General features: G+C 35.8%; 1 protein-coding gene across 5 annotated transcripts in view; it reads left to right on the top strand.

The window, feature by feature from the left end:
- Positions 1 to 24,255, top strand: part of LYST (lysosomal trafficking regulator) — a 186,678-nt gene that overhangs the window by 66,296 nt on the left and 96,127 nt on the right. For all 5 annotated transcript variants that reach the window (XM_078077736.1, XM_078077737.1, XM_078077739.1 and 2 more), the window contains 10 exons: positions 1,337 to 1,563; positions 2,080 to 2,146; positions 6,891 to 7,000; positions 8,835 to 9,261; positions 12,099 to 12,243; positions 13,218 to 13,391; positions 16,826 to 16,986; positions 18,007 to 18,197; positions 20,692 to 20,937; positions 23,624 to 23,797. In XM_078077736.1, the coding sequence (XP_077933862.1) occupies positions 1,337 to 1,563; positions 2,080 to 2,146; positions 6,891 to 7,000; positions 8,835 to 9,261; positions 12,099 to 12,243; positions 13,218 to 13,391; positions 16,826 to 16,986; positions 18,007 to 18,197; positions 20,692 to 20,937; positions 23,624 to 23,797 (1,922 nt within the window). The remainder of the gene's footprint in view (positions 1 to 1,336; positions 1,564 to 2,079; positions 2,147 to 6,890; positions 7,001 to 8,834; positions 9,262 to 12,098; positions 12,244 to 13,217; positions 13,392 to 16,825; positions 16,987 to 18,006; positions 18,198 to 20,691; positions 20,938 to 23,623; positions 23,798 to 24,255) is intronic.

Below are 24,255 nucleotides of genomic sequence, written 5' to 3'. Positions count from 1 at the left end.
TAATGTTGACCTTATGACCGTCCCAGTACTGCTAGTCTTCACTAAGTTTCCAGCAGCTTGTCTTCCTCAGTCTGTTTTCTCTTTCCCATTGCGTGAAGGCATAATCACGGATGTCCTAACAGAAGGGCTTGATGGACCCATAGCAAGTATTTGTTCATTTGTATATAATAAAGAGAGTGAAAAGAACAAAAGTGCAGCCACAAATTGAACGAATCTACATATGTATATATGTATATGTACACACACACATGTATTCATATAGCTTACTTGATTTATGAAACTATTTTTGTTTGTTTCCAGTGTTACTAAGAAATAATTGATATACATCACTATATAAGTTTAAGGTATGCAGCATGATGGTTTGATTTACATATATTATGAAATGATGACCACAATAGTATAAGTTAACATCCATCATCGTATATATGTACAGTAAAAAAAAAAAAAGAAGAAAAAATTTCTCCTTGTGATGAGAACTTTTAGGTTCTATTCTGCTGATTACTTTCTTATGTATCACACAGCAGTGTTAACTGTAGTCCTCATGTTGTCCATTACATCCCTAGTGCTTATTTATCTTGTAACTAGAAGTTTGTACATTTTGACCACCTTCCTCCATCTCCTCCCACCCCCACCTTCTGAACAAGTGCTTTTGAAAAAATATTAGTTCAATGGTGTAGGTTTTATCAGTATACTGACATTTTATAATGACAGACTTCCTCCTTTTTATAGGTTTGCTGATTAGATCTTAATCTAAAGAACTCTGGTCTATGTAGACATTTATAAATTGCTTAACTACATGAACATTTTTTAAACAGCACAGCAGTCACTTTTAAGAGCACATCAGTCAAATTTTCCAAAATTTAATATTCCGTGACAGTGTCTGTCTGTTTCTCGCTTATGAGGAAGACAAAGTATAGAATTCCTCCAACCAATAACCGAACCTATTATTTTCACAGAGATCTGAGCAGGCAAATGAACTAGCCTGTGATTTAAGTATTTTGGGGTCAGAAGGTTTGGGATAGTGTTTTTTCCCACTTGTGTCAGAGAAAATGTGTTAAATCTATATCACATGTCTATAAAAGTTACTGTTGATATTTGTAATTCTATTGAAGATATCAAAATTACTTTTAAGCTACTCATTTATCTTCAAAATATCCGCAAGACTTGATTATCCAGGATACTTATTGTAATCAAAAGTCACCTTGTAGGAAAAGGCTGTGTGAGAATCTTCTTATAAAGAGCACTTTGCCACAAGATCTCCTAAATGTTAAGTGAGACTTGAAATGTTTATTCAGTGTTTAGGGAATAAAAATCATCTTTTCTTTTCCTCTTTCAGGTGTAGATTTGAAGCCTGAAGCAGAAGTTTTCAGTGCATTAAGCAGCCCAAAGGACTTGCTTGAAAACCTCACTGAAGGGGAAATAATATATCCTGAGATTTGTATGCTGGAATTAAATTTGCTTTCCACTGGTAAAGCCAAACTTGATGTACTTGCCCATGTATTTGAGAGTTTTTTGAAAATCATCAGACAGAAGGAAAAGAATATTTTTCTACTCATGCAACAGGTAAAAGAGGCATTTAGTTAAATGTGGTGAATATTTATCACACACATGCCCCAATCACTCATCTCCTTATTTAGAACCCAACTTGTCTGAAAATTATTTGAGATGATTATTTATCTTTTATAATACCTTAGATATGTTTTTATGTACAAGTGTTATTCTAAAAATCTTCTAATTCCATAGTTCTCTAAAGCAGCATAAAAAATATCATTGGCTAACTAATCCTTGTATATTTCTGAGAATGGGCAATATTTTGTAAATTACACTTAATATATAGTCATTGTTTTTGAAAAACCAGAAAACCAAAACAGTATGAAAAAAATAAATGTATAAACCACCTAAAAAAAAAGAAAATGAAAAGTATGTAATTGTACACATAGCTTTTTTCCCAGTTACGTGAACATATTTATATATGTATATACAGTAGAGTATCAAATCATTTATTATGACGTTACAGTTGCTTCATACTTTCATGAGGTAAGAAATTTAATTTCTTATGTTTTGTTTTTTAATCTTCAGGGAACTGTGAAAAATCTTTTAGGAGGGTTCTTGAGTATTTTAACGCAGGCTGATTCTGATTTTCAAGGTGCGTTGAAACTGTTAGTTTTACACAATAGCTTTGAAATTATTTTGTTGTTATGTGAAATGAAGAGTTGATAATAATGACTTCCATTGGCATAGTGCCCTGTGATTTCAAAAGTAGCTTTATATGCATCATCTCTTTTGTTCGATAGACATAGTGTAAGTATCTTGATTTTATAGAGAGGACTGTCTAGATTCCAAGGGATTGAGTGAGTTGTTCAGGGTCATGTACACAGAAGTGGTCTTGCAAGGACTGTTCCCCAGTCTAAGTATGGTGTTCCTGCTTTATCAGACATTGAGTGCCACTTTCCACTCTGTACTTTCATAGACATTTAAGGAATTCATAATGAATATATAGTATGGCAACATATAATAGAAACTTCGATTTTAGTTGGAGAAGTCTAACGTACATGAAACATTAATTCAGGTTTGTCAGATGTTTCTTCATGATTAAATTCGAGTGATGCATTTTTGGCAAACAGACCTCATAAGTGACGTTGTGCCTTTTACAGTGCATCATATTGTGGTTCCTGATGTCCATATCTTATTACTGTGATCATTTGGTTAAGGTGGTGTCTTGCCGAGTTTCTCCACTGTAAAGTTACTGTTTTCTCTTTATAATTAGTAAGTATCGTGTGGGGAGATAACTTGAGATTATGTAAATATTTTCTTTTCATCATACTTGAACCCACTAATCCTCAGCACCCATTGATGATTCTTGACTGAAATTGTTAATACTGTGGTATTTGCCAAATAGTGATTTTCTATTTCCATTACTCCTTTTATATTTATTAATTGTGATTATACAGTAAAGAAAAGCTTTTCCTTCTCCATTTACTTATTTAGTATATGGGTATGTTTATATTTATTGTGGTAGACACTTAGTGGGTCCTTTAGATCTGAAGACTTATTTCTAGCTTAGCTCTGAGAAATTCTATTACGTTACCTTTTTTTTTAATATTTATAGCATTTTTTAAAGATTTTATTTATTTATTTGACAGAGAGAGACACAGTGAGAGAGGGAACACAAGCAGGGGGAGTGGGAGAGGGAGAAGCAGGCTTCCTGCTGAGCAGGGAGCCCGATGCGGGGCTCGATCCCAGGACCCTGGGATCATGACCTGAGCCGAAGGCAGACGCTTAACGACTGAGCCACCCAGGTGCCCCTTACATTACCTTTTAATAACAGTTTTATTGAGAGAGAATTCGTATACTACACAGTTCACCCATTTAAAATATACAGTTCAGTGTTTTTTGGTATATTTGCAGAGTTCTGCAACCATCACCACTTATTTGCTCTTACGAATAATGCTATGAACACTCATGTACTAGTTTCTACATGGACATGTGTTTTCATTTCTTTTGGGTCCAATGGTAACTCTATGTATAATCAGATGAGGAACAGCCAGAGTGTTTTCCAAAGTGGCTGTGTTATTTTGCATTCCACCAGCAGTATATGAGGATTCTAATTTCTTTACATCCTTGCTAACACTTGTTATGACCTGTCTTTTTGGTTATATCCATCCTTGTGGACCTGCCATGTTATTCTCATTGTGGTTTTGATTTGTATTTTCCTGATGCTAATGTTATGCATATTTTCATGTGCTCATTGACCATCTGTGTATCTTCCTTGGATTTCTTTAGAGAAATTTCTATTCAATCCTTTACCCATTTTGAAATTGGGTAATTTGTGGTTTTAATCATTGAATTTAAGAATTTTTAAATATATTCTAGATAAAAGCCCCTTATCAGATATGTATGATTTGAAATATTTTCTTTCAATCTATGGCTTATCTTTTTACTCTCTTGGTGGTGTATAATTGAAGCACACATTTTTTATTTTGATGAAGTCCAATTTGTCTGTTTTTGCTTTTGTCACAATGCTTTTGCTGTCATAATCTAGGAAGGTCTAACTTACAGTCACAAAGAAAAAATAATTTTCTTCTCTCCACGCTTTCTGTTCTCTTCTTTTTTACATCCTAATTGTAATCTTAGGCCTTCCTGGATTGATCTTGCATATGTCTTAGATTTCCTCTCACATTATCTACTTCTCTCTTCTTGTACCATGTTTTGGGAGATTTCTTCCATTCTATTCCAACCTTTTGTTCAATTTTTAATTTTGGCAGTTATCTTTTAATATTTAAGAGCTTCTTTTTGTTTGTTTTCTGGCTATTCCATTTACATATAAGGATATAATATCTTCTTAAGTATATCTGGATTTAGTAATTAACATTTTAGAAAGATATCTTCTCTACCCTAAATTACTTATTTTCTCTCTGGGGTCAGTTTATCAAATTGTTTGTCTTTTATATCTTGGTTTTTCTTGTTTATGTTGCTGATTCTCAAATATTTTGTGAACCTGTTTTGCCCATTTCTATTTAAGAAAGCTGTTGGAGTTAATGTTGTAAATTTGCTTTCCTATTTGGCATCTTCCCTGAATGGGCAGTCCACTGGAGAGCTCTGTGTGCATGTACCAGTGGATGATAGAGGCTCCCCAAATACCGTAATAAAAAGAGCTTCACTTGGGAGGGCCATTAGGGCTACTCTTACCTCATATGGCATTTTCTGTACATTAGAAAAATATGTCCTCCACACGTAGGGCTTGGCTAGTGAATAGTGTCTTTGTGTGAGAGAAAGTCATCCCTTCATCCAGGCAACACAGCCCAATGCCAGTTTTGTGTGTGTGAATACCATTGCAGTTTTCTTTTAGCCCATATTTTTTCCCTTGGTGTGAATACCATTGGTGTGAATACCATTGCAGTTTTCTTTTAGCCCATATTTTTTCCCTTGGTGAAGCAACTTGGCCCATCTGCAGACTGTACATGTATGCCTGGTAGCCTGATGCTAATGTCCCATGGTCCATCTCAGCCTTTGCCTGGCAATCCAGTGAGTTTCTTTAAACAGTTATCAGGCTGGGGGCATAAAGTAAAAGCTGAGCTATCTGTGCTCTGTATTCAGAATCAAGGAGAGAGGTAGGTGTTTGCCGACAGACCTTGTATTAATCCCTGCATTTGTAGCCCCCTCCTTACTTCCTCTCCAGAATGTAGACAGACAGATGGGCTCTCCACTTCTCGGAGCCCCTTTGTAATTCAAAGAGATTCGAAGCTGCAGCTTTCTCTTTTATTTCTCTGCCCTTCCATCTTCAAGAAATATTTTTAAATCTGATGTGCCCCTGGCGCCCACTGACTCCCCCACTTTTTTTGCTGTTATGAATTTCTTTCTTTTTGTAATTCTGTACTTTTAGTTCAGTGGGTTTGCAGTAGTAGACAAAGGCAAATTTATATAAATATATATATCTTCATTCCCTCATTTTGAACTGGAACCTGCTAGTTTTGAACTGAAAAAAAAAAAGTCTAAGCGCATACATACACTTTACCTTGATCATATTACTTTATCCCCCAACCCGTGATTATCTAACACTTTATTTATAGTGTTTTTTTTTTTAAATCAGAATCCTAGTTAGGTTCATACATTACAATTAGCAGATATATCTCATGTCTACTCCCCCCCACCCCCTTGCCATTTTTTTTTTTTGTTGAAGAAGCCAGGTCATCTATCATGAGGCATCTCCTGCATTCTGAATTTTGGCAATTATGTCCCTGGGAGGTTGTTTAATATAATCCTTCCTTTCTTATATTTCCTTTAATTGGCAGTAAGATCTAGAAACCTAATTAGATTCGGATTCCATTTTTTGACCGGAATATCTTACAGGCAGGAGTCTGCCTCCGTCAGAGGCACATAATGTCTGATTGTCTCTCTTTGGGGGATGCTAGGAGCCATGGATGGTCATAGCCTAGGGACTTGCAAAATGGTAACATGCTGTCATTTCATCTTCTTGGATAAGCTGGAATACTTAAAACTTGCTCTCATCAACTACTTGGTTATTCTAAGGTATAATTCCTAAAGGAAAGGCAGGAGAAATACTTAATTATTTTCCTTTATTTCCTAGTTTTCATAGTTCTTACTCAAAAACCTTTCATGGGCTCGTGTTACTTACAGGATAAAGTCCATGCTATTTTGTAGTCTTGTTGCGAGTTTCTTTCCAGATACCACATCAGTTCACGCTTCTACAAAACATGATGCTGAAACAGGGCTTCTGTCCTCAGCTTGCACATCAGGATTATTTCTGTCATATCTAAAATGGAGATAGTATTTCATTTTTAGGACTTTTTTGGGTGAGGATTAGCGGAGATAATGCATAAATATACTTTGAACACTATAATGTGTGCTACAAATATTAGTTACTTTATTCTAAAAAGTTCTATGAATTTATGTACTACCCATTATATTTTATTCTAAACTCCACAATGGAATGAGGAAAGTGTTCAAAATAATTGCTCGTGATATTTAAGTATTTTCATAATCTTTAATATTTACACTTACATATATGTCATCTAATTTAGAAAGTAGTAGTTATAATTTAAACAGTTTCAAGATGAAAAGGTAGCAGACTATTTTATGGTAACTGACAGTGTCAACTTTTTAAACAAATACTGTATTAATTTGTGCTTCTTTAAATAATACCTCTCCTGGGAATTAACCAATCTTTAAGAAAAGTGTTTTTTTTTTTGTCAGTGGGTTGGTTTGCATTTAATCGTATTGCTATTTTTTCAGCACATTTTTGGATTATTAGTTGTTTATAATCCATTGAAGATGTGACAATAGTATTTGATCTCTTTCAGTGAAATTGTCTGGAACCTTTAATTATGTATTGGCTTTAATTTTTTTCCCTCTATCTTTCTTTAATTTAGCATGCCAAAGAGTGTTGGTGGATCTTTTGGTATCTTTGATGAGCTCAAGAACATGTTCGGAAGAGCTAACCCTTCTTTTGAGAATATTTCTGGAGAAATCTCCTTGTACAGTAAATATGCTATAATTAAAAATTTTTTTCACTGATACCTAATAGAGTATTTTTAAAAATGATTTGGAAATCACTAAGCTCTCTCTTTTAATGTAATTATTATGCAGTCAATTCCATGTTATTATGTGTAAAGTTCTCGATCATTTTATTATTTGCACATATTTTAACTGTTTCACTTCTGTTTTGGCTAACCAGTCGTATCATTGGGCTCATAGTTCCATTGCCTCATCCCACCCCCAGTCGTAGTGTTTAAGAAATGCTAAATAATTTTGATTACTAAAGAGAACTTAATTATGAGTAGTTTGTACCATTTTAAGGATTATCCTCTTTTTAGAAAATTATTATCTACCCTTCAGGTATCTTCTATCACTTCTTTCCATTGGTGTAGCTTAGTGACTTTTCAACTGTTCTTTGCTGAGAAACTCTTTTTTTTTTTTTAAAGATTTTTTATTTATTTATTTGAGAGAGAGAATGAGATAGAGAGAGCATGAGAGGGGACGGTCAGAGGGAGAAGCAGACTCCCCACTCAGCAGGGAGCCCGATGCGGGACTCGATCCTGGGACTCCAGGATCATGACCTGAGCCGAAGGCAGTCGCTTAACCAACTGAGCCACCCAGGCGCCCCGAGAAACTCATTTTTATAATAAAATTTTGACTAAAGGATAAGCAAATAAAACAGAAAAGTTTAGAGATACTTTCTCTGAAGCAAGGTCGAATGTTCCTGAACCCTGCCCGTTTCACCACCTTACTCCAACTTGTGGACCCTGACAGGTTCTGTGGAACACAGGGTTAACAGACACTAATGTAGACACTTGATAAGTGACTGTATTTATGGAATGTTTCTTTTACTTTCTCTGAGTGCAGTTCTCATTATCATCATCAACATTAGCTGTTTTTGTGTAGGGCATACACTAGGCAGGATATTGGACTAAATTTCTCTTCTCTACTTTACTTGTCCCTTAGTCGTTACTTTTCTCTTTAAATGTTCTTTTCCTCTCTTATCTTTTCTATAATTCTACATTTCAACTTAACCCAAAATTTGTAATTTATGAATAAAACCTAAAAATCCTTATTTTGGTTACCAAAAACAGATGAAAGAAAATTTATTTGATTAGGGAAAAGTCATGTAAAATAAGTTGGAAAGTATTGAGCCACTCAATTTTATGAAGCCAGTCATGCTATAAATATCATTCAGAATCTGGAGAATTTGTAAGGTCTCTGGTTCTATCCTTCACTTAAAAATAATTGAGAGAAGCAACTATAGCCTACTAAGAAATAAACATCTTTCTTTGATAGAAATTATTGTGGATATAATTATTGTAGTTAATATCTAACTTAAAATCAACTCATAACTTTTAGGGTTGTACCAAAAAAGCACCTAAATCTAAAATTAACTGCAAGTGGGGCGCCTGGGTGGCTCAGTTGGTTAAGCGACTGCCTTCGGCTCAGGTCATGATCCTGGAGTCCCGGGATCGAGTCCCGCATCGGGCTCCCTGCTCGGCAGGGAGTCTGCTTCTCCCTCTGACCCTCCTCCTTCTCATGCTCTCTGTCTCTCATTCTCTCTCTCTCAAATAAATAAATAAAATCTTTAAAAAAAAAAAAAATAAAATAAAATAAAATTAACTGCAAGAGATTAGCATTTTAAGAATAAAATCTCTATTTCATATCTTATGAACATTTTAATGGTATGGTAGATAGGAAGATATTTAACTAGGAATGCTGATATGTGTGTGGGTATGCTTGGACTTTCATTTATAACCAGAATTTCAAAATTATTATGTACCTTGTGCATCTTATGTACATAATTGTAACACTTTATTTTTATTTTTCTCTAGGAATTTCTTCTTCTGGGTATTCTCAAAATTATTGAAAGCGACATTATGATGAGCCCTTCCCAGTACCTAACCTTCCCTCTCCTGCATACTCCAAATTTAAGCAATGGCGTTTCATCACAAAAGGGTCCTGGGATTCTAAACAGTAAGGCCCTGGGATTATTAAGAAGAGCACGGAGCTCCCGGAGCAGGAAAGAGGCCGAGAGTGGAAGTTGCCCCCAGCATCTGCTCTCCTCTTGGCACGTAGCCCCGGTCCACTTGGCCTTGCTGGGCCAGAACTGCTGGCCCCACCTGTCGGAAGGCTTCAGCATCTCACTGTGGTTTAATGTGGAGTGCGTCCACGAAGCTGGGAGAACCACGGAGAAAGGAAAGAAGACCAAGAAAAGAAATAAATCCTTAATTTTACGGGATAGTAGTTTGGATAGAACAGGTATGATGTTCCTGATATCTGTTACCTGGTACACTAAGCCTTTTCAGACGGCAATTTTGGTTGAGCTGTAAGAATACGGTGATGTTCTCACATGCTCTGAGTATGTTCTTCACCCTAAGTGCCTTAGTGATGGCAGACCCTGACTTACCAAAGCCTCGGTTGTCAGATAGCCTTGAAAACTTCATTTTCTTCTATATTTTTGCCTTGGGACTGGGAAGTGGGGGTGCTGCGGCAGTGGGATCACCGCATATCCAAATGCTCTGGGGGGTCACCAGCCCCATTTCCTGCCTCTTCCCTGGTCCCATTACTGGATTAGGGTGACTCCTGATGTTAGAGAAGGAAAGGATACAACCTTAGAGCCACTTTTCCGTCCTTCTGCTCCCTACGCCCCAGCCCCTACGAGCCCCATTTCATCTCCTTTCTCTCTTGTAGTTCAACTCTCCTCCTCCAGCCACATCTTACCTCGGCGCCCCTCTCCTAGTTCCTATCACCGAATGTCTGGATGCGTCAGCCTTTCTCCAGAGTTAGACTCATTCCCATTCCAGTGCTTTCTATAACTGATCAAATGCCTTTTACACTTTCACAAAACTGTGTCTCATTCTTCATATGACGAGGGCAGGAAAAATATGTTCACTATAAAGCAGTTTATGGTGGTGAGAAGCAACACAGAGCTAATGGTTAGGGGCCATGGGATGAATGAAGTCACTAGAGGAGGCAAATGGTTAGGGGTTTATGCTTATACAGCGGTCCTGGCCTCCGGAGCTCTTCATTGCACGGAGCTTACACACCCCACTGGCGCCCTGCTTCAGAACACTAGGCCTTCAGGGCAGGTCCTCTGCCGCTGACTCACAGATAGAAAGGAAAGTCCTTAATGACACTCTCAAGACTGAAGAGTGGGAAAGGGCACCTGATATCCACAGCTGGAGCTCTGCATCCACTTCTCCAGACACATTTCTGTGTTATTAGCACAGCATACTTATGTCCTTTTGTGGGTTAGTCTAGGAAGGCAAACTTTTTAAAAACTTAGGTAGCTTTAGCATTTCTTTTGCGAATCGAATTTTGCCACCTAAGAATGATAGCTCCGAAGCGACATCCATGTGACCCTGTGGATGCTGACACTGTCTCATGTGCATTGGGTGCTCTCTGGATGGGCGTCACTTTGCTCAGCTCTTTCTACACACATTTTTAATCCTCACAACAATTCAGTAAGGTAAGTGCTCATGCTGGCCATATTTGCAGATGAAATCAAACAGCATGACCAATTTATATAGCTGGCGAGTGATGGAAAGGGATTTAAACCCACCTATATTCAACTCCAGAGCTTAAATGTCACCCCAACACTATAAACAGTGCAGATTGCTTTCTCATATTTAAGTGGGGGCAGTCCCAATGCAAACAGGCTCTTATAAAATGAAATAAGTATACACAATGACCTGAGAAAAGTCAGCATTGGGAAATTTTTAAAAGTTTTATTATAAAAATATATTAGAAAACATATTTTAGAAAGATGACTCTGGGGGCGCCTGGGTGGCTCAGTCGTTAAACGTCTGCCTTCAGCTCAGGTCATGATCCCAGGGTCCTGGGATTGAGCCCCGCATCGGGCTCCCTGCTCGGCGGGAAGCCTGCTTCTCCCTCTCCCACTCCCCCTGCTTGTATTCCCTCTCTCACTGTCTCTCTCTCTCTCTGTCAAATAAATAAAATCTTTAAAAAAAAAAAAAAAAAAGAAAGATGACTCTGTATAAACATTTAAAAAGAACATTTAAAAAATAGTGTATATACCAAAATTTTGAAGGGAGTGATGAGGAAAATATTACAGTGATAACGCATCCTTTCCTGCTAAACCTACTTAGTGACCCTGAGTAAGTTATTGAACCTTTCAGCACCTCACTTCTGTCACCCTCTTAATGGGGACAATAAAATTTACCTCATAAGATTATTGTGAGCATTGAATTAAGAAATATTTGTCATATTCCTATTTTACAGTACCTGCGTACACAGTGGTTTTTGTTCTAGTCTTTTAGTACAAAGTCAGATTTGATATGGAAACGTTAGTATCATATCAGCCATGAATTCTCTATACATCTCATATCTTGGGCAGTAGTCCCCAAAATAATCAATGAATTTAACTCTTCCTTTTAAAGACTACTATTGTTTAGGGGGAGTATTCTGAAAAATTGGTAGTGTTTATACCTGTTGAAAAATGGCAAAAATATATATACAGTCTAATAACTATATATATCTATATATCATCTTCTCTGAAAGGCAAATCGATTTAAAGATAAAGCATATGGCATTATGTCAGCTTGCCTTAGAAAACATTTTAGACTTTCAGAATCACTTAGCAATTATATTCAAAGATGACTCATCATGGAGTCTACACAGGAATATATTTATTGATTTTTTTAAAATCATGCTATTGTAACAATTATAGGATGACTTTGATAGTGCCATGTGACAATGGTGTGTGCTCCCTGGGCCGGGGTCCTAACGTCAGAGTGGCCCAATCCAATCAATAAAAGAATTGTGGCACAGATTGTAACAGGTCACTGCAGTGACATCACAGGGGTTTGTTCATTCCCACAATTAACTGCCAGTTATCATATATTTTGAAACATTTGATAACTTTTAATGCACTCAATTACTGTTTTCCCTCATGGTGCTCTTTTGGAGTTAATGTCTCAACTTTGGGAATATTGTTTGGAACAGGTCAGGTTCAGACATCCAAGTAAATAATTTACTGCAAATGAACAACCACGCTTTGTGTTCTTTTAAATTCACTTTTCCACTCAGTTTTTATCAGCTGCTTTACTGATTATTCTAACATCTTTTTATCATAGGGAACAACAGACCAGAAGGTGCAGAGTACATAAATCCTGGTGAAAGGCTCATAGAAGAAGGATGTATCCATATGATTTCATTGGGATCCAAAGCTCTGATGATCCAAGTGTGGGTTGATCCCCACAAAGGCACTTTTATCTTTCGGTATTGATTATCCTCAAACCCCCCCCCCCCTTTGAATAGATCATGTATTTAAATAATTTATATGCTAATAAAGATCATTACAGCAAATCAGGAAAATACTATTTAAAAAGAAGATACATCCTAATAGTTATTAATACCACCTCTGTAGCAATATATTATTCTATCCAAAAATCTATAACTAAACTCTAAAGTAGATTGTGTTAATTCTCAATTAGATTTTAGACCAAATGCTCACTGAAGTCTTATCTATGGAAGTATTCTATCAGATTGCAGTCACCCTAAGATATTATTCTCAGACAGTTGTTTTCCTTGCAGTTTATATATTTAATAGCCATTATCTTATAAACTTTAGTTCTTCTTGCAATCTTGTCTTTTTTTCCTGTGTCCTTTGTTCACTAGTATAGATACGAATCTTTTACTTGTATTGAGTATGAATAGTATGATACTATTTTTATAAAACTTAAAACTAAACAAAAATATGTTATTAGGGGATATATACTTTTTGTTATAAATGTTATTTGGAACTTTATGTACATTGTATCCTAATTCTCTCAGTAGTCCCTCCAAGTAGGGTAGACCTCTAGTACATCCTGGCATATAGACATTTATGTACAACATGTATTAATTTTTGTATGAACAAAATATTACATTGTAATTTCTAAAAGGGCAATGTAGAAATAGTAACAATAAAGGGTTTTTTTGCAAATTGAATTTTGAAAATTAGTGCCTAAATTATTAACACCAGCAAATGAGCATCATCTATTTTAGCTCATGAATTGAGGTAATAATATAAGAAAATAACTAAGCAGATTTTATGGTGTAAAACAAAGACCTACTGACTTTGCAAGTTAGTTTAAAAATAGAACTGCTTTTTAATCTCATTTAAATAGCTAGAATTATAGTTATACATTTATTAAATGCTGAGATCAGAAATTCCACGTTTTCAGCCTATACTTTTTCTTTTGTTTTTGTAGAATGTGCATGGATTCAAATGATGATACAAAAGCTGTTTTACTGGCACAGGCTGAATCACAGGAGAATATTTTCATCCCAAGCAAATGGCAGCATTTAGTCCTCACCTACTTACAGCAGCCCCAAGGGAAAAAGAATAACCATGGGAAAATCTCCATATGGATCTCTGGGCAGAGGTTTGAAACATTTTTAGTAAACACTTACTAACTTCAGTTACAATTTTAAGTTTAGTTGGTCATAGCTTCTGAAACGGATTACAGGAAACTATAGATAAAATGTGCTATATGTTAATGCAGGAATCTATGTCAGAGTTGGATATTTTTCCTACTTATCACTCTAATACAAAATTAATTTCCCATACTAGTAACTGTTGAAAATTAATATTTGAGTTTGGGGGAACATGCAGAAATCTGGATATTTAGACATTTATGTAGAATATATGTTAGATCAAGGAACAAAACCTACAATTTGGTCCTTCAAACCTATATATTTATAAAATGAATCCACAAGGAATTATTTCAACTAAGTAGCTAATTAAGCTAATACCTAAAAATTTTTAAAGACTAATATCTAAATTAAGTCAGGGTTTCAAAAGAAATTAGAATGACTAGGGAAAAATATAAGCCAGTATGTCAGGTGATAGATTAAGATAGGGTCCTTGAAACATACCCGGTGATAGATTCAGGTATAATACTATGTGATGTTTACTGACCAGGAAAATTGTGGGTCAAGTTCATAAGAATATTTTCTGGAATATCTTAGTGTAAAATTTAACCCAGAGAGAGCTATAATATATCTTAGAATTATGAGAGTTGGGAAATATTTTATGAATGAAAGAACATGAAAGGGGATAAAGAATTGGAAACTGGTATGGCACAGGATGGGGTCAGGCTGGCTGGAAGGAAGATTCTAAGTTGAATAATGAGAAAGAAAAACGAATGGTTATGGCAAAACTACCTGACAAGCAAGCTTTGAATTTCAAGATGAGGCATCTAGATGTAATCAAACGGACTGTAAAATATTGTATACCTGTTATGTTGCAGACCTTTTGCTAGGTGCATTCTAAACACTATCTCCCAATTCTCTCAAATATCCCTCAAAGTAGATTAGACCATAGAAATAACATATGCCCTTAGTGTAAATGAACCCATTTTTATTCATTCATTTGTCCATCCATTAAATATGTATTGAGGAATTACTGTGCGCCCAGCATGTGCCTGAGGGAAATGGTAAACAAGACTCAAGACTCAAGTTCCATGCCTCCTTGGAGCTCACAGTCTAACGGGGAAGCGGACAACAAGCAAACACAATTAAATGCATATATACAAATTATGACAAATATTGTGGAGATAAAACAGATCCCTAGAGAGAAAATATCTGGTTTGCTATTTAAGAGGTGGATCAGGAAAGGCCTCTTTGGGAAAGGATTATTTAAGCTGAGACCTCAAGGAGAGATGGAGCATGCTCTGAGCAGTTGGGGGGCGGGAGGGTCGGTGGGAGGGCCTTCCAGGCAGAAGAAAGGGCCCATGGAAACAAAGGGAAGGCTGTGTGCCGGGTCATTGCTGAAAGGGAGGCTATCAAGTTGATGGCTTACAGCTGTTCAGCCTCAATGCTAGAGGGAGGCAGAGGAGAAGGGGCCTGTGAGTGGCCTAGGGAAGTCAGTCCCCAGGGTCCACCACAGGAAAGAACAGGGTTTGGAAATAAAATCAAGGCTTCAGTTTTTGTGTATTCATTTTAAAAATCCGTGGAAAAATGTCATTGAAGTTTCCATATTCCAAATAAATATTTTCTGAGAAGTTCTCAGTCTTCAGCCAATCAGTAAATTTTTTTTCGGAACCTTGAGTTAGATCGGTTAGAGTTGGGGATAAGGCTGTGAATAGTGATTTCTTGAGCTCTCAGCATGTGCCAGGCACTGTATTCAGCACTTTACACAGATCACCTCATTTGGTCCTCCTGACAACACCAGGAAGTAGGTATATTGTTTCCTCTATTTTACATATGAGACAACTGAGACCTAGAGTGGGGTAAAGTCATGCCACAAGAAAGGAGTACAACTGAAACTTGAACTCAGATATAGCCCATGCTTTAGAACCTGAAGTTTTACCGCCCCACAACCTTTTTCTGAATCAGACCACCTGACAGTTATAGGAGTCATAAACTATGAGACTTGTTCAGAATGAGAGTTTAGGTGTTCATTGTAGATAGCTAGCAGAGTCACTTAATTCACATATTTCTCCATTACTTTGAAGGAATTTTTTTGCCATTTGGTACAAAGTACCAATGATTTGGTACTGATTATGTAATGATTTCATCTGTTAGTAGAGTGATGAGCAAGTGATCAAGGACAAATATATTATTCCTTTGATTTAAATTTGATACTATAACTCTGAACTGAAAGAATAATTTCTATAAATAATACAGTTCAAGAGAACGTTTTTGATAGTACATAATTGACACTAAAAACAAATTATTAATAGTTTACATTGTGATTTAATGTTGAGCACACAAATCTGGTAGGAATATATGGCACACAGTAGATAATATTTGTCGAATTCATCTTGCAAAGCATTCTTTACCCTTAAAAACTGTATCAAGTAATGCTGCCAATAGGTGGCAGTAGTGTTTCAGTCACGGCCATGTATTTGGTTCCAGAAAAGATGCCTGTAATAGAAAATATCTCATTCTAATGTTGTATGCCAGTTAAACCTCAATTTAAAAAAAAAAGAAATTATCTTACATCTTTATCAGAAAATATTTCTATTCAAATAGTTAAATTTACAGGGTAGATATGAAACAGAAAGCCTTAGGGAAGAGTTTTTAAATAAATGGATATACCAATGTAGAATTACTCATTAAGAGCTAACCATGTCAGTGTATACTAAGTCTTTATCTTATTAATAAACTTTACCTTTATAATTTACCTTCATTATCTTACTGTGGAGCTTAAAACATTCCCCAAATAGGGGTAGAGCTTGGTACTCTGCACTTCCAACCGGATGGTGAAATCCTCTCGTCATGTGTGTCTGTCTTTGAGAAAGCGTTTGTTTACCTTTTCCTACTCTGTCTTTTGTAAGGATTCATGTGAATAGAGGAGACTAATCTAAAGCTCCGTGACTAAGCATTGAAAAAACAGAAAATGCAGAAAAGCGCTGGCATTTCAGTGGCTAGTTAGAACAAAACCTAGAGACGTGATATTCTTTTCTGAGTAGTCTTTGAAGGCTTCATAGAAGATGATATTTTAGGAATGGTTTACCACAGTGGGAGACTTCTTGGTAAAATTAGGGGGAGGTGGTCAGTTTGTGTCTGTAAATCAGGAAGGCACATGTGCAGAAGTCAATGACAAAGAAAACTCGTGTCACATGTCCAGTCCCATGTCCCATGACCTGCTATAGGACCAGCAGGCATCTGTTTTGCCCCCCTCTCTGGAATTTGCGTACTGCCAGCACCGTGGACCAAGAGACAGCAGAATCCGTTCTTCTTTTTCTTCCCTTCACCAGCTCTGTGATGCCGAACCAAGAAAACTGTTCAAGAATTTCCCATTATTAAACATTCATACTTGTAAAATACTGAAGTCACTGAAATAATTGGTTTAACTTTGTTTTTTGTGTAGGAAACCTGATGTTACTTTGGATTTTGTGCTTCCAAGAAAAACAAGTCTGTCATCTGATAGCAATAAGACATTTTGCATGATTGGCCATTGTTTATCATCCCAAGAAGAGTTTTTGCAACTGGCTGGAAAATGGGACCTGGGAAATTTACTCCTCTTCAATGGTATATTTTTCTCCTTCAAAGGATTTCTAATTTTTTTCAGTTAATAAGTATTAAACTAGTAAATTATCCTGGATAAGATATTAATCCCTGTTTGTTCATTGATACTTAATAAGTACTATATTATCTAGATACCAAGATGCATTTTTAAAATATTTTAACGTTTTTATAATCGAGATGCTTCTTAAAATTGATACATACATTCAATGTAGGGGTGTGCATGATACCCCAACCCCTCTCCCCCAAAAAGAAAGCTTATGTTAAATCAACTTTATTTTATAATCCTGGAAAATGCACTATTATGACAAGTAAACTTAGAATAGTTGTCTCTCTTACTTATAACTTTAGGATATTCTATAAAAATATTAAATTTTAGGGAAAAAAGAAATATATGTTTTAAAATATATATATATATCACTAAACCTGGCACATAATAGCATTCAGGCAGTGTTTATTGAATAGATAGATGGGTGGAAGGAATAGAGACATCAACCCACATTTATTTTAAAAAGGAATTTACTGAAGTGTAGTTTCCATTTACTTAAAAAAAAAAAAAGGGCAGAACAAAACCAAAATAACTGTTCTCTAAAGAACAAACAGAATTTTGTGATTTATTTTATCACAAGCTTCACAGTTAACTCTATATATATTAATTCATTTTCCATCCATAGTTGGCATAGGTTATTTGCTCATGACACCAATTTGGAATTTGAGGCTTTATCAATTGTATAGAGATAAAAGAATTTGGCAGAAAAAATTAATTCTTGATTTCTTGTTTTTTATAAAAAATTCTGGTTGGGGGTGCCTGGGTGTCTCAATTGGTTAAGGGTCTGCCTTCAGCTCAGGTCATGATCCCGGGGTCCTGGGATCGAGCCCCGCTCTGGCTCCCTGCTCAGCGAGGAGTCGGCTTCTCCCTCTGCCCCTCCCCTTGCTCCTGCTCTCTCTCAAAATAAAAATAAAGTCTTAAAAAAAAATTCTGGTTGGAGTGATATAAATAAGTAACTTTATTTTTCTGCTATTCAGGAGCTAAGATTGATTCACAAGAGGCCTTTTATCTATATGCTTGTGGACCCAACCATACATCTATAATGCCATGCAAATATGGCAAGCCTGTGAATGACTACTCCAAATATATTAATAAAGAAATTTTGCAATGTGAACAAATCAGAGAACTTTTTATGACCAAGAAAGAAGTGGACATTGGTCTCTTAATTGTAAGTTTTCATTTTATAAGTTTTGACTTTATGGGAACTGATAATATATCTTTATTAAATGTGTAATTAGCTATGAATTAAATTTCTAAAGTGTATCTTCTTTCTTTCTCAACATTTTTGCTCCTTAAGAACATAGTTTCTTCTTAAAAAAATTGAAATACTCAGAATTTGCTTTCAAGTTTCAAATTTTTATCCCCTTTTCCTTAGAACTGTATTTCTATACTAAGTATTAGTTTATACCTCCTAGTCATTCAAGAAAAATGTTTATGATATAGTGAAAATATAACATGTGTTAGCCTAAAAAATATTGCTCATTATATTTCATTTCCATATTTATAAATAAATACTAACTTTTATTTATAATATTAGCTTTAATTATATATACTCAGATTTTAGAATATTTATTCTTTAATATCAATAACAATAAGGAATTTGGCTTTCAAAATATTGCTAACTCTGCTTATATGAGACTCTCAGATTGTTTTTTATACATTATTGTAATATTTTGTTCTAGTATACAATTTAGGAACTTGTGGTGGATATTTTTCATTATAGCAACTAGAAAGCTGAGCCTTTGTCTTAGAAGATCTACTAAAAACTGGTAGATCTGACCATGAAACTGTGTTCCTCCTTCTCTTGCTTCTTATGAGAGGTACAGTTAGAGGTCAGAGATGATTTTTACTTGAAGGAGACTACTAATTTGGAATGTATTTTGTTGTTGTTAATGAGATGTATATTTCATAATCAAAATAAATTCTGTTTTAAAGCTGTAACATTTGACTAAAGGAAAGGAGAAATTCTAGTATAGATATTTTGTAAAACATATGTAAGTCTTAAGTGGTGTTAAATATGTATCTGTGGTAAAGTAGCTAGAGGGTAGATACCTATGGAATTTGGCTAATGATCTGATACTGTGCATATGGTCTTTTTTTCCCTAGGGAGTATTAGAAAGGGGGCTGGGAGCACTATGGTGGTCCACTATGATGGAGTGGTGGTCACGGATGCCTATGGAATTTGGCTAATGATCTGATACTGTGCATATGGTCTTTTTTTCCCGGGGGAGTATTTAAAAAGGGGGCTGGGAGCATTATGGTGGTCCACTATGAGTGGTGGTCAGGGATGCTAAATGTTCCACAGTGCAAGGGCAGTATTATACAGCAAAGAATTACCCCGAATGTCTCACCGTTGAGAAAACATGCTTGAGGGAAATGTTTCTCAAACCTGAGTATGCATCAGAATCACTCAGAGGACTTGTTAAAACAGATTGCTGGGCCAGAGTTTCGGATTCAGTAGGGTCCAAAGTGTGGCCTAGGAACTTGCATTTTTAACAAATCGCAGATGATGCTGATGCTGCTGGTTCAGGACCACACACTGGGAATCCATGCTTTAGGGAGACCAAGGAGTTCACACAACTAGTGTTTGTTCAGATAATAATTTTAACTCTCTAGTTTTTGGTTAGTCCATTTGTTTTCACACACAAAATTACCTTAATCCTTTTATTTTGCTTAAAAAGAATTAGATAAGTCATAAAATTTAACATAAATTATCACAAACAAAAATTCAAAGGGTTTATTGTGAAAACTCTTTTTAGCAAGCAAATTTTTTTAGCCTGGTTTAGTAACTTGGGGATTATGACGTCATGAGCAAAAAGTCTGGCAAGGTGGGGGTGTCACGTGGGACTCGTCTCAGGCAGATGAACATTTTTTCAGCTTGCTGATGAAAACTACTGCAGGTTTAAGGTTTTGTTTTGCCCAGCGTAATCATATGTAGTAGACTGTTAGTCGTGTTAGTTGGTATACAAATGTACCAGATGATGTCTGGATGAAACTGTATTTAAATCACCGTGGTTGAAAGTGATCAAAGCCCAAGACCCCCATAGTTTCTGTGAGAAGCACATGATTTCCCTAAGCCTGAGCTCCCTACCTGAAGTTAGAACCTGATTGATACTACCCTCTGTGGGGAGAAATATTGCAAATTCTTTTCAGTTTTAGTTAGGAATGATGATAGTCTGGAATTTTATTCTAGTAGAAAGATCTGGCTTACAGTCACTTTTAAATGAGTAGTCAGCCTATGAACAAATTCAAGGCAAAAATTTTGAATTCATTGACCCAGAGTTCCCATTTCATGAGGTTGTAAAGATCGGTTAATATTTGTAAATGCAAACAACAGTGCCTGGTATGCAATGAATGTGGTATAAGACTCAGCTGTTCTTAGTAGCAATAGGAAGTGTAATTTCATGTTTATTCTAAAATGGTTAAAGCCGGAATCTTTCCCAGCCTTGACAAGGTTTATATTATTTATTGGTCACTGCTAATTGAAACTGATCTTTTCCTTTGTGGGTAGCCACATTGCTCCTCATGTTTATCTTTGTTTAGTGTAGTGTCTGTCAAAGAAAACAATTTGTTGGGTACCTTTTCACTTTGAAATATTTATTTGCTGGTTGATAACTTTTTAAATTTTGTTTAGTTACTAAAAGAAAATATTTGTGTTTCAGGAAAGTCTTTCAGTTGTTTACACAACTAACTGTCCTGCTCAGTATACCATCTATGAGCCAGTTATTAGACTTAAAGGTCAGATGAAAACCCAACTTTCCCAAAGACCCTTCAGCTCAAAAGAAGTTCAGAGCATCTTGTTAGAATCTCATCATCTAAAGAATCTCCGGCCTACTGAATGTAAAACTATTCAAGGCATTTTGCACGAGATTGGTGGAACTGGTATATTTGTTTTTCTCTTTGCTAGGGTAAGAATCACTGATTACAGTTTTATCTGAAGAGAAACTACTTCTAATGTAGCAGGAGGGGAAGAATGAAGGGGGGGAAATCGGAGGGGGAGAAGAACCATGAGAGACGATGGACTCTGAAAAACAAACTGAGGGTTCTAGAGGGGAGGGGGGTGGGAGGATGGGTTAGCCTGGTGATGGGTATTGAGGAGGGCACGTTCTGCATGGAGCACTGGGTGTTATGCACAAACAATGAATCATGGAACACTATATCTAAAACTAATGATGTATGGGGATTAACATAACAATAAAAAAAATTTAAAAAAAAAGAGAGAAACTACTTCTTTAATACTGCTAAATTTCAGTGGATTTTTTTAAATTACAAAAACAATTATAAATCAACCATATTAAACTTTTAAGATAAAATCACATGTTGGTTAGGAAGTCATCAAGCTTTCTGCCACACATGGTGAAAATTTCTTTTAATTGTGGAGATTTTAAAAGTTTTCTACTATCCAGAAATGTAATTAGAACAATTAAATATTAAATGTACAAGATTTAATGGGGTGCCTGCCTGGCTCAGTGGGTAGAATGTGCGATTCTTGATCTTGGGGTCATGAGTTCAAGCCCCACATTGGGTCTAGAGATTACATTTAAATAAATAAATAAATAAATGTACAAGACTTAAATTGTCAATGAGGAAAAAAATACATGTTATAGTAACAAAAAGAAGAAAGGTGTTCTTTGGACAACTGGGCACATTCAAGGTGGTATGGCCTTAGAAAAGAATGTATTCTTTTTTTTATTTTAAGATTTATTTATTTATTTGAGAGAGAGCATGGGGGAGGGGCAGAGGGAGAGGCAGAAGGGGAGGGAATCTTAAGCAGACTCCCCACTGAGCGCAGAGTCTGTCTCGGGGCTCGATCTCACGACCCTGAGACCAGGACCTGAGCCGAATCCAAGAGTCTGACACTTAAACCAACTGCCACCCAGGCGCCCCAGGAATGTGTTCTTTAAAATAATGTTTGTGAAATTTGTTTTTCCCAAGCTTCCAGATGCATGGAAAAAAACAAGGGTCAGCAAATAAGTACAAAAAATAATTTGAGTTTGTTTGAAGTTTTTTTAAAGAGAAGGAGAAATATAAAAAGCTTGACTGATGTCATGAGTACTATATTAGAATGAATTGTTTAACTATCTGTTCTACTTAGTCGTCTTAGGGCAGGGACAATGTCTTCCCTGACATAGAGTAGACTGTCAATAAGTACATACTGATTGTTTACAGGGATTGCTGAAATCCTAAATAGGGAGTACAAATGGTACTAATTATCTGTCCTTCCTCAAGGTCCATTTCCTTGTTTAACTAAAGCAGCCTTAATCTTCTTTCATCCTTAGAATTTTATTTCTAGGTGTAACTTCTGCAGCATTCTGCATGTCTCCCTAACTGGCTTGCTTTCCTCGATGGAACCACCACCTTTGATTGATTTTGCAATAAGGGGCACATCAGTGTCTGTTATTATCATTACTGTTCTTATAAATATTTTGTAAACATTGACTCAGGATACTCTAAGCTGTTTTTTTCTTTTCTTCTTCCTTTTTCAAAATTTTTTTTGCATCCAATATCTAGTTGATTTTCCCATAATATTTTAAAATTAAAAGCTTTTTAACTCCTCATCAACATTTCATGACTGACTTTTATAGCTTTGTATAATAAAAAATGTATATCTTTGGTTTTCCCTCTTTCATCAAGTTACTGAACATAATGTTGTTATGATTACTGTTACACAGTGACTAGATCCTAGAGAAAATGGTTGATCTTTTGTTTTACCCACATTTAGGATCTTGCCAATAAGACTTCTAATGTATGTTGTCACACTTAAAACTTAGGAACTTTCTTCACTATTTTTCCTCCTCCCCTACAAAATTAAATTTAGTCTTCTTAAAAACCTTGCATGTATAGGCTGCCTGTTGAACTGAATGTCTACCATCCAGCCAAATAGGCAACTTGCAGCCTCCTAGCTGTACCAGGAGCTTCTGGCTTTAGGCCTTTACCCCTCTCCTGTCTCTTGCACCCAGCCATCTGCTGTTCCTACTTTCTAGGATTTTGCCATCTTTCCAGGCCATCTTCTCTCCATTAGGCTTCCCTAACCCAAGCAGAATAGAGTTGGAAATAGTTTCTGCGCCCTTGTAACACTCAGATCTCATTCTTGTTTGCCTTTAGTCATGATAATGAGGTGTGTGTTTCATCTATAGTAGTTGTCAGAAAGCATTGGTTTAATTGCAGTACAAGGCAAATCTGTGGTTTACATAGATCTTGTCTTTTGACTAGATAGTAGGCCCCACTGGGAGCAAGCATCATGCCTTTTACTTCTTTGTTTTCTTCCACAGCATGTAATGCAGAGCCTTTTTGTTGATGGACTAATAAAAAACCTGAGGCATTTTGCTGACATTTCAGATCACTAATAAAATGCTACTGACTTACACAGTTGTAAATGTTATTTTAGTTCATTTATAGTATATTTAAGAGACTAAAGATCATGGGATTTATGTCTTTCATTTTTGTTTATTTATAATGCTTGAATAATGAAGTGTGAGCAAAAAAAATAGCTTTCAAATAAAACTGATGGATTGATGTTATGTATTAGTAGATAATCATACATGTTAAATTTTTCTCTCAATAAATTAAAATAAATATATATATATTTTTTAGGTTGTGGAACTCAGTAGCTGTGAAGAAACTCAAGCATTAGCACTGAGAGTTATACTCTCATTAACTAAATATAACCAACAGAGAATACATGAATTAGAAAATTGTAATGGACTTTCCATGATTCATCAGGTGTTGATTAAACAAAAATGCATTGTTGGCTTTCATGTTTTGAAGGTATGTCCTCATAAAATTTATTCTTACAGTTTCATATGCAATGATACTTCTCCATTAGTGTTCCAACAATAGAATTTTGTGTTTCAGTTACTTCTGAAGAAAACGAAGGAAACTCAACAGTGTATATTTAATCAAACTAAGATACTCTTCTGATTTTCTTCATCATTTACATAATTACATTTTTGTCTTGTTTAAAGCATTTTAGAAGAGTAAGAGAAAAAAATTAACTCATAGAATTTTAGATCTGGATGAACTGGAGCTGTCTCTTAAGCCTGGCCCCTCATTCTGTAGGTTGCTGAAATTAAGACCCACAGAGACAATTGTTGTTTGCCTCAGCTCCCAGTTATGGAAGAGAACCCAGAGTTAGTTTTTTAAAGCTATATTAGTTTTTATTTTGATCCAGCTATCATGATATACTTAAACACCTTTCTAGCTAAAAGCATTTGGTAACGTGAAAC

Source organism: Halichoerus grypus, chromosome 7 (genome assembly GCF_964656455.1).
Source record: "Halichoerus grypus chromosome 7, mHalGry1.hap1.1, whole genome shotgun sequence".
Lineage (NCBI taxonomy): Eukaryota > Metazoa > Chordata > Mammalia > Carnivora > Phocidae > Halichoerus > Halichoerus grypus.
The sequence above is the reverse complement of the archived record's forward strand: the minus strand, read 5'-3'. Positions and strand labels throughout refer to the sequence as shown.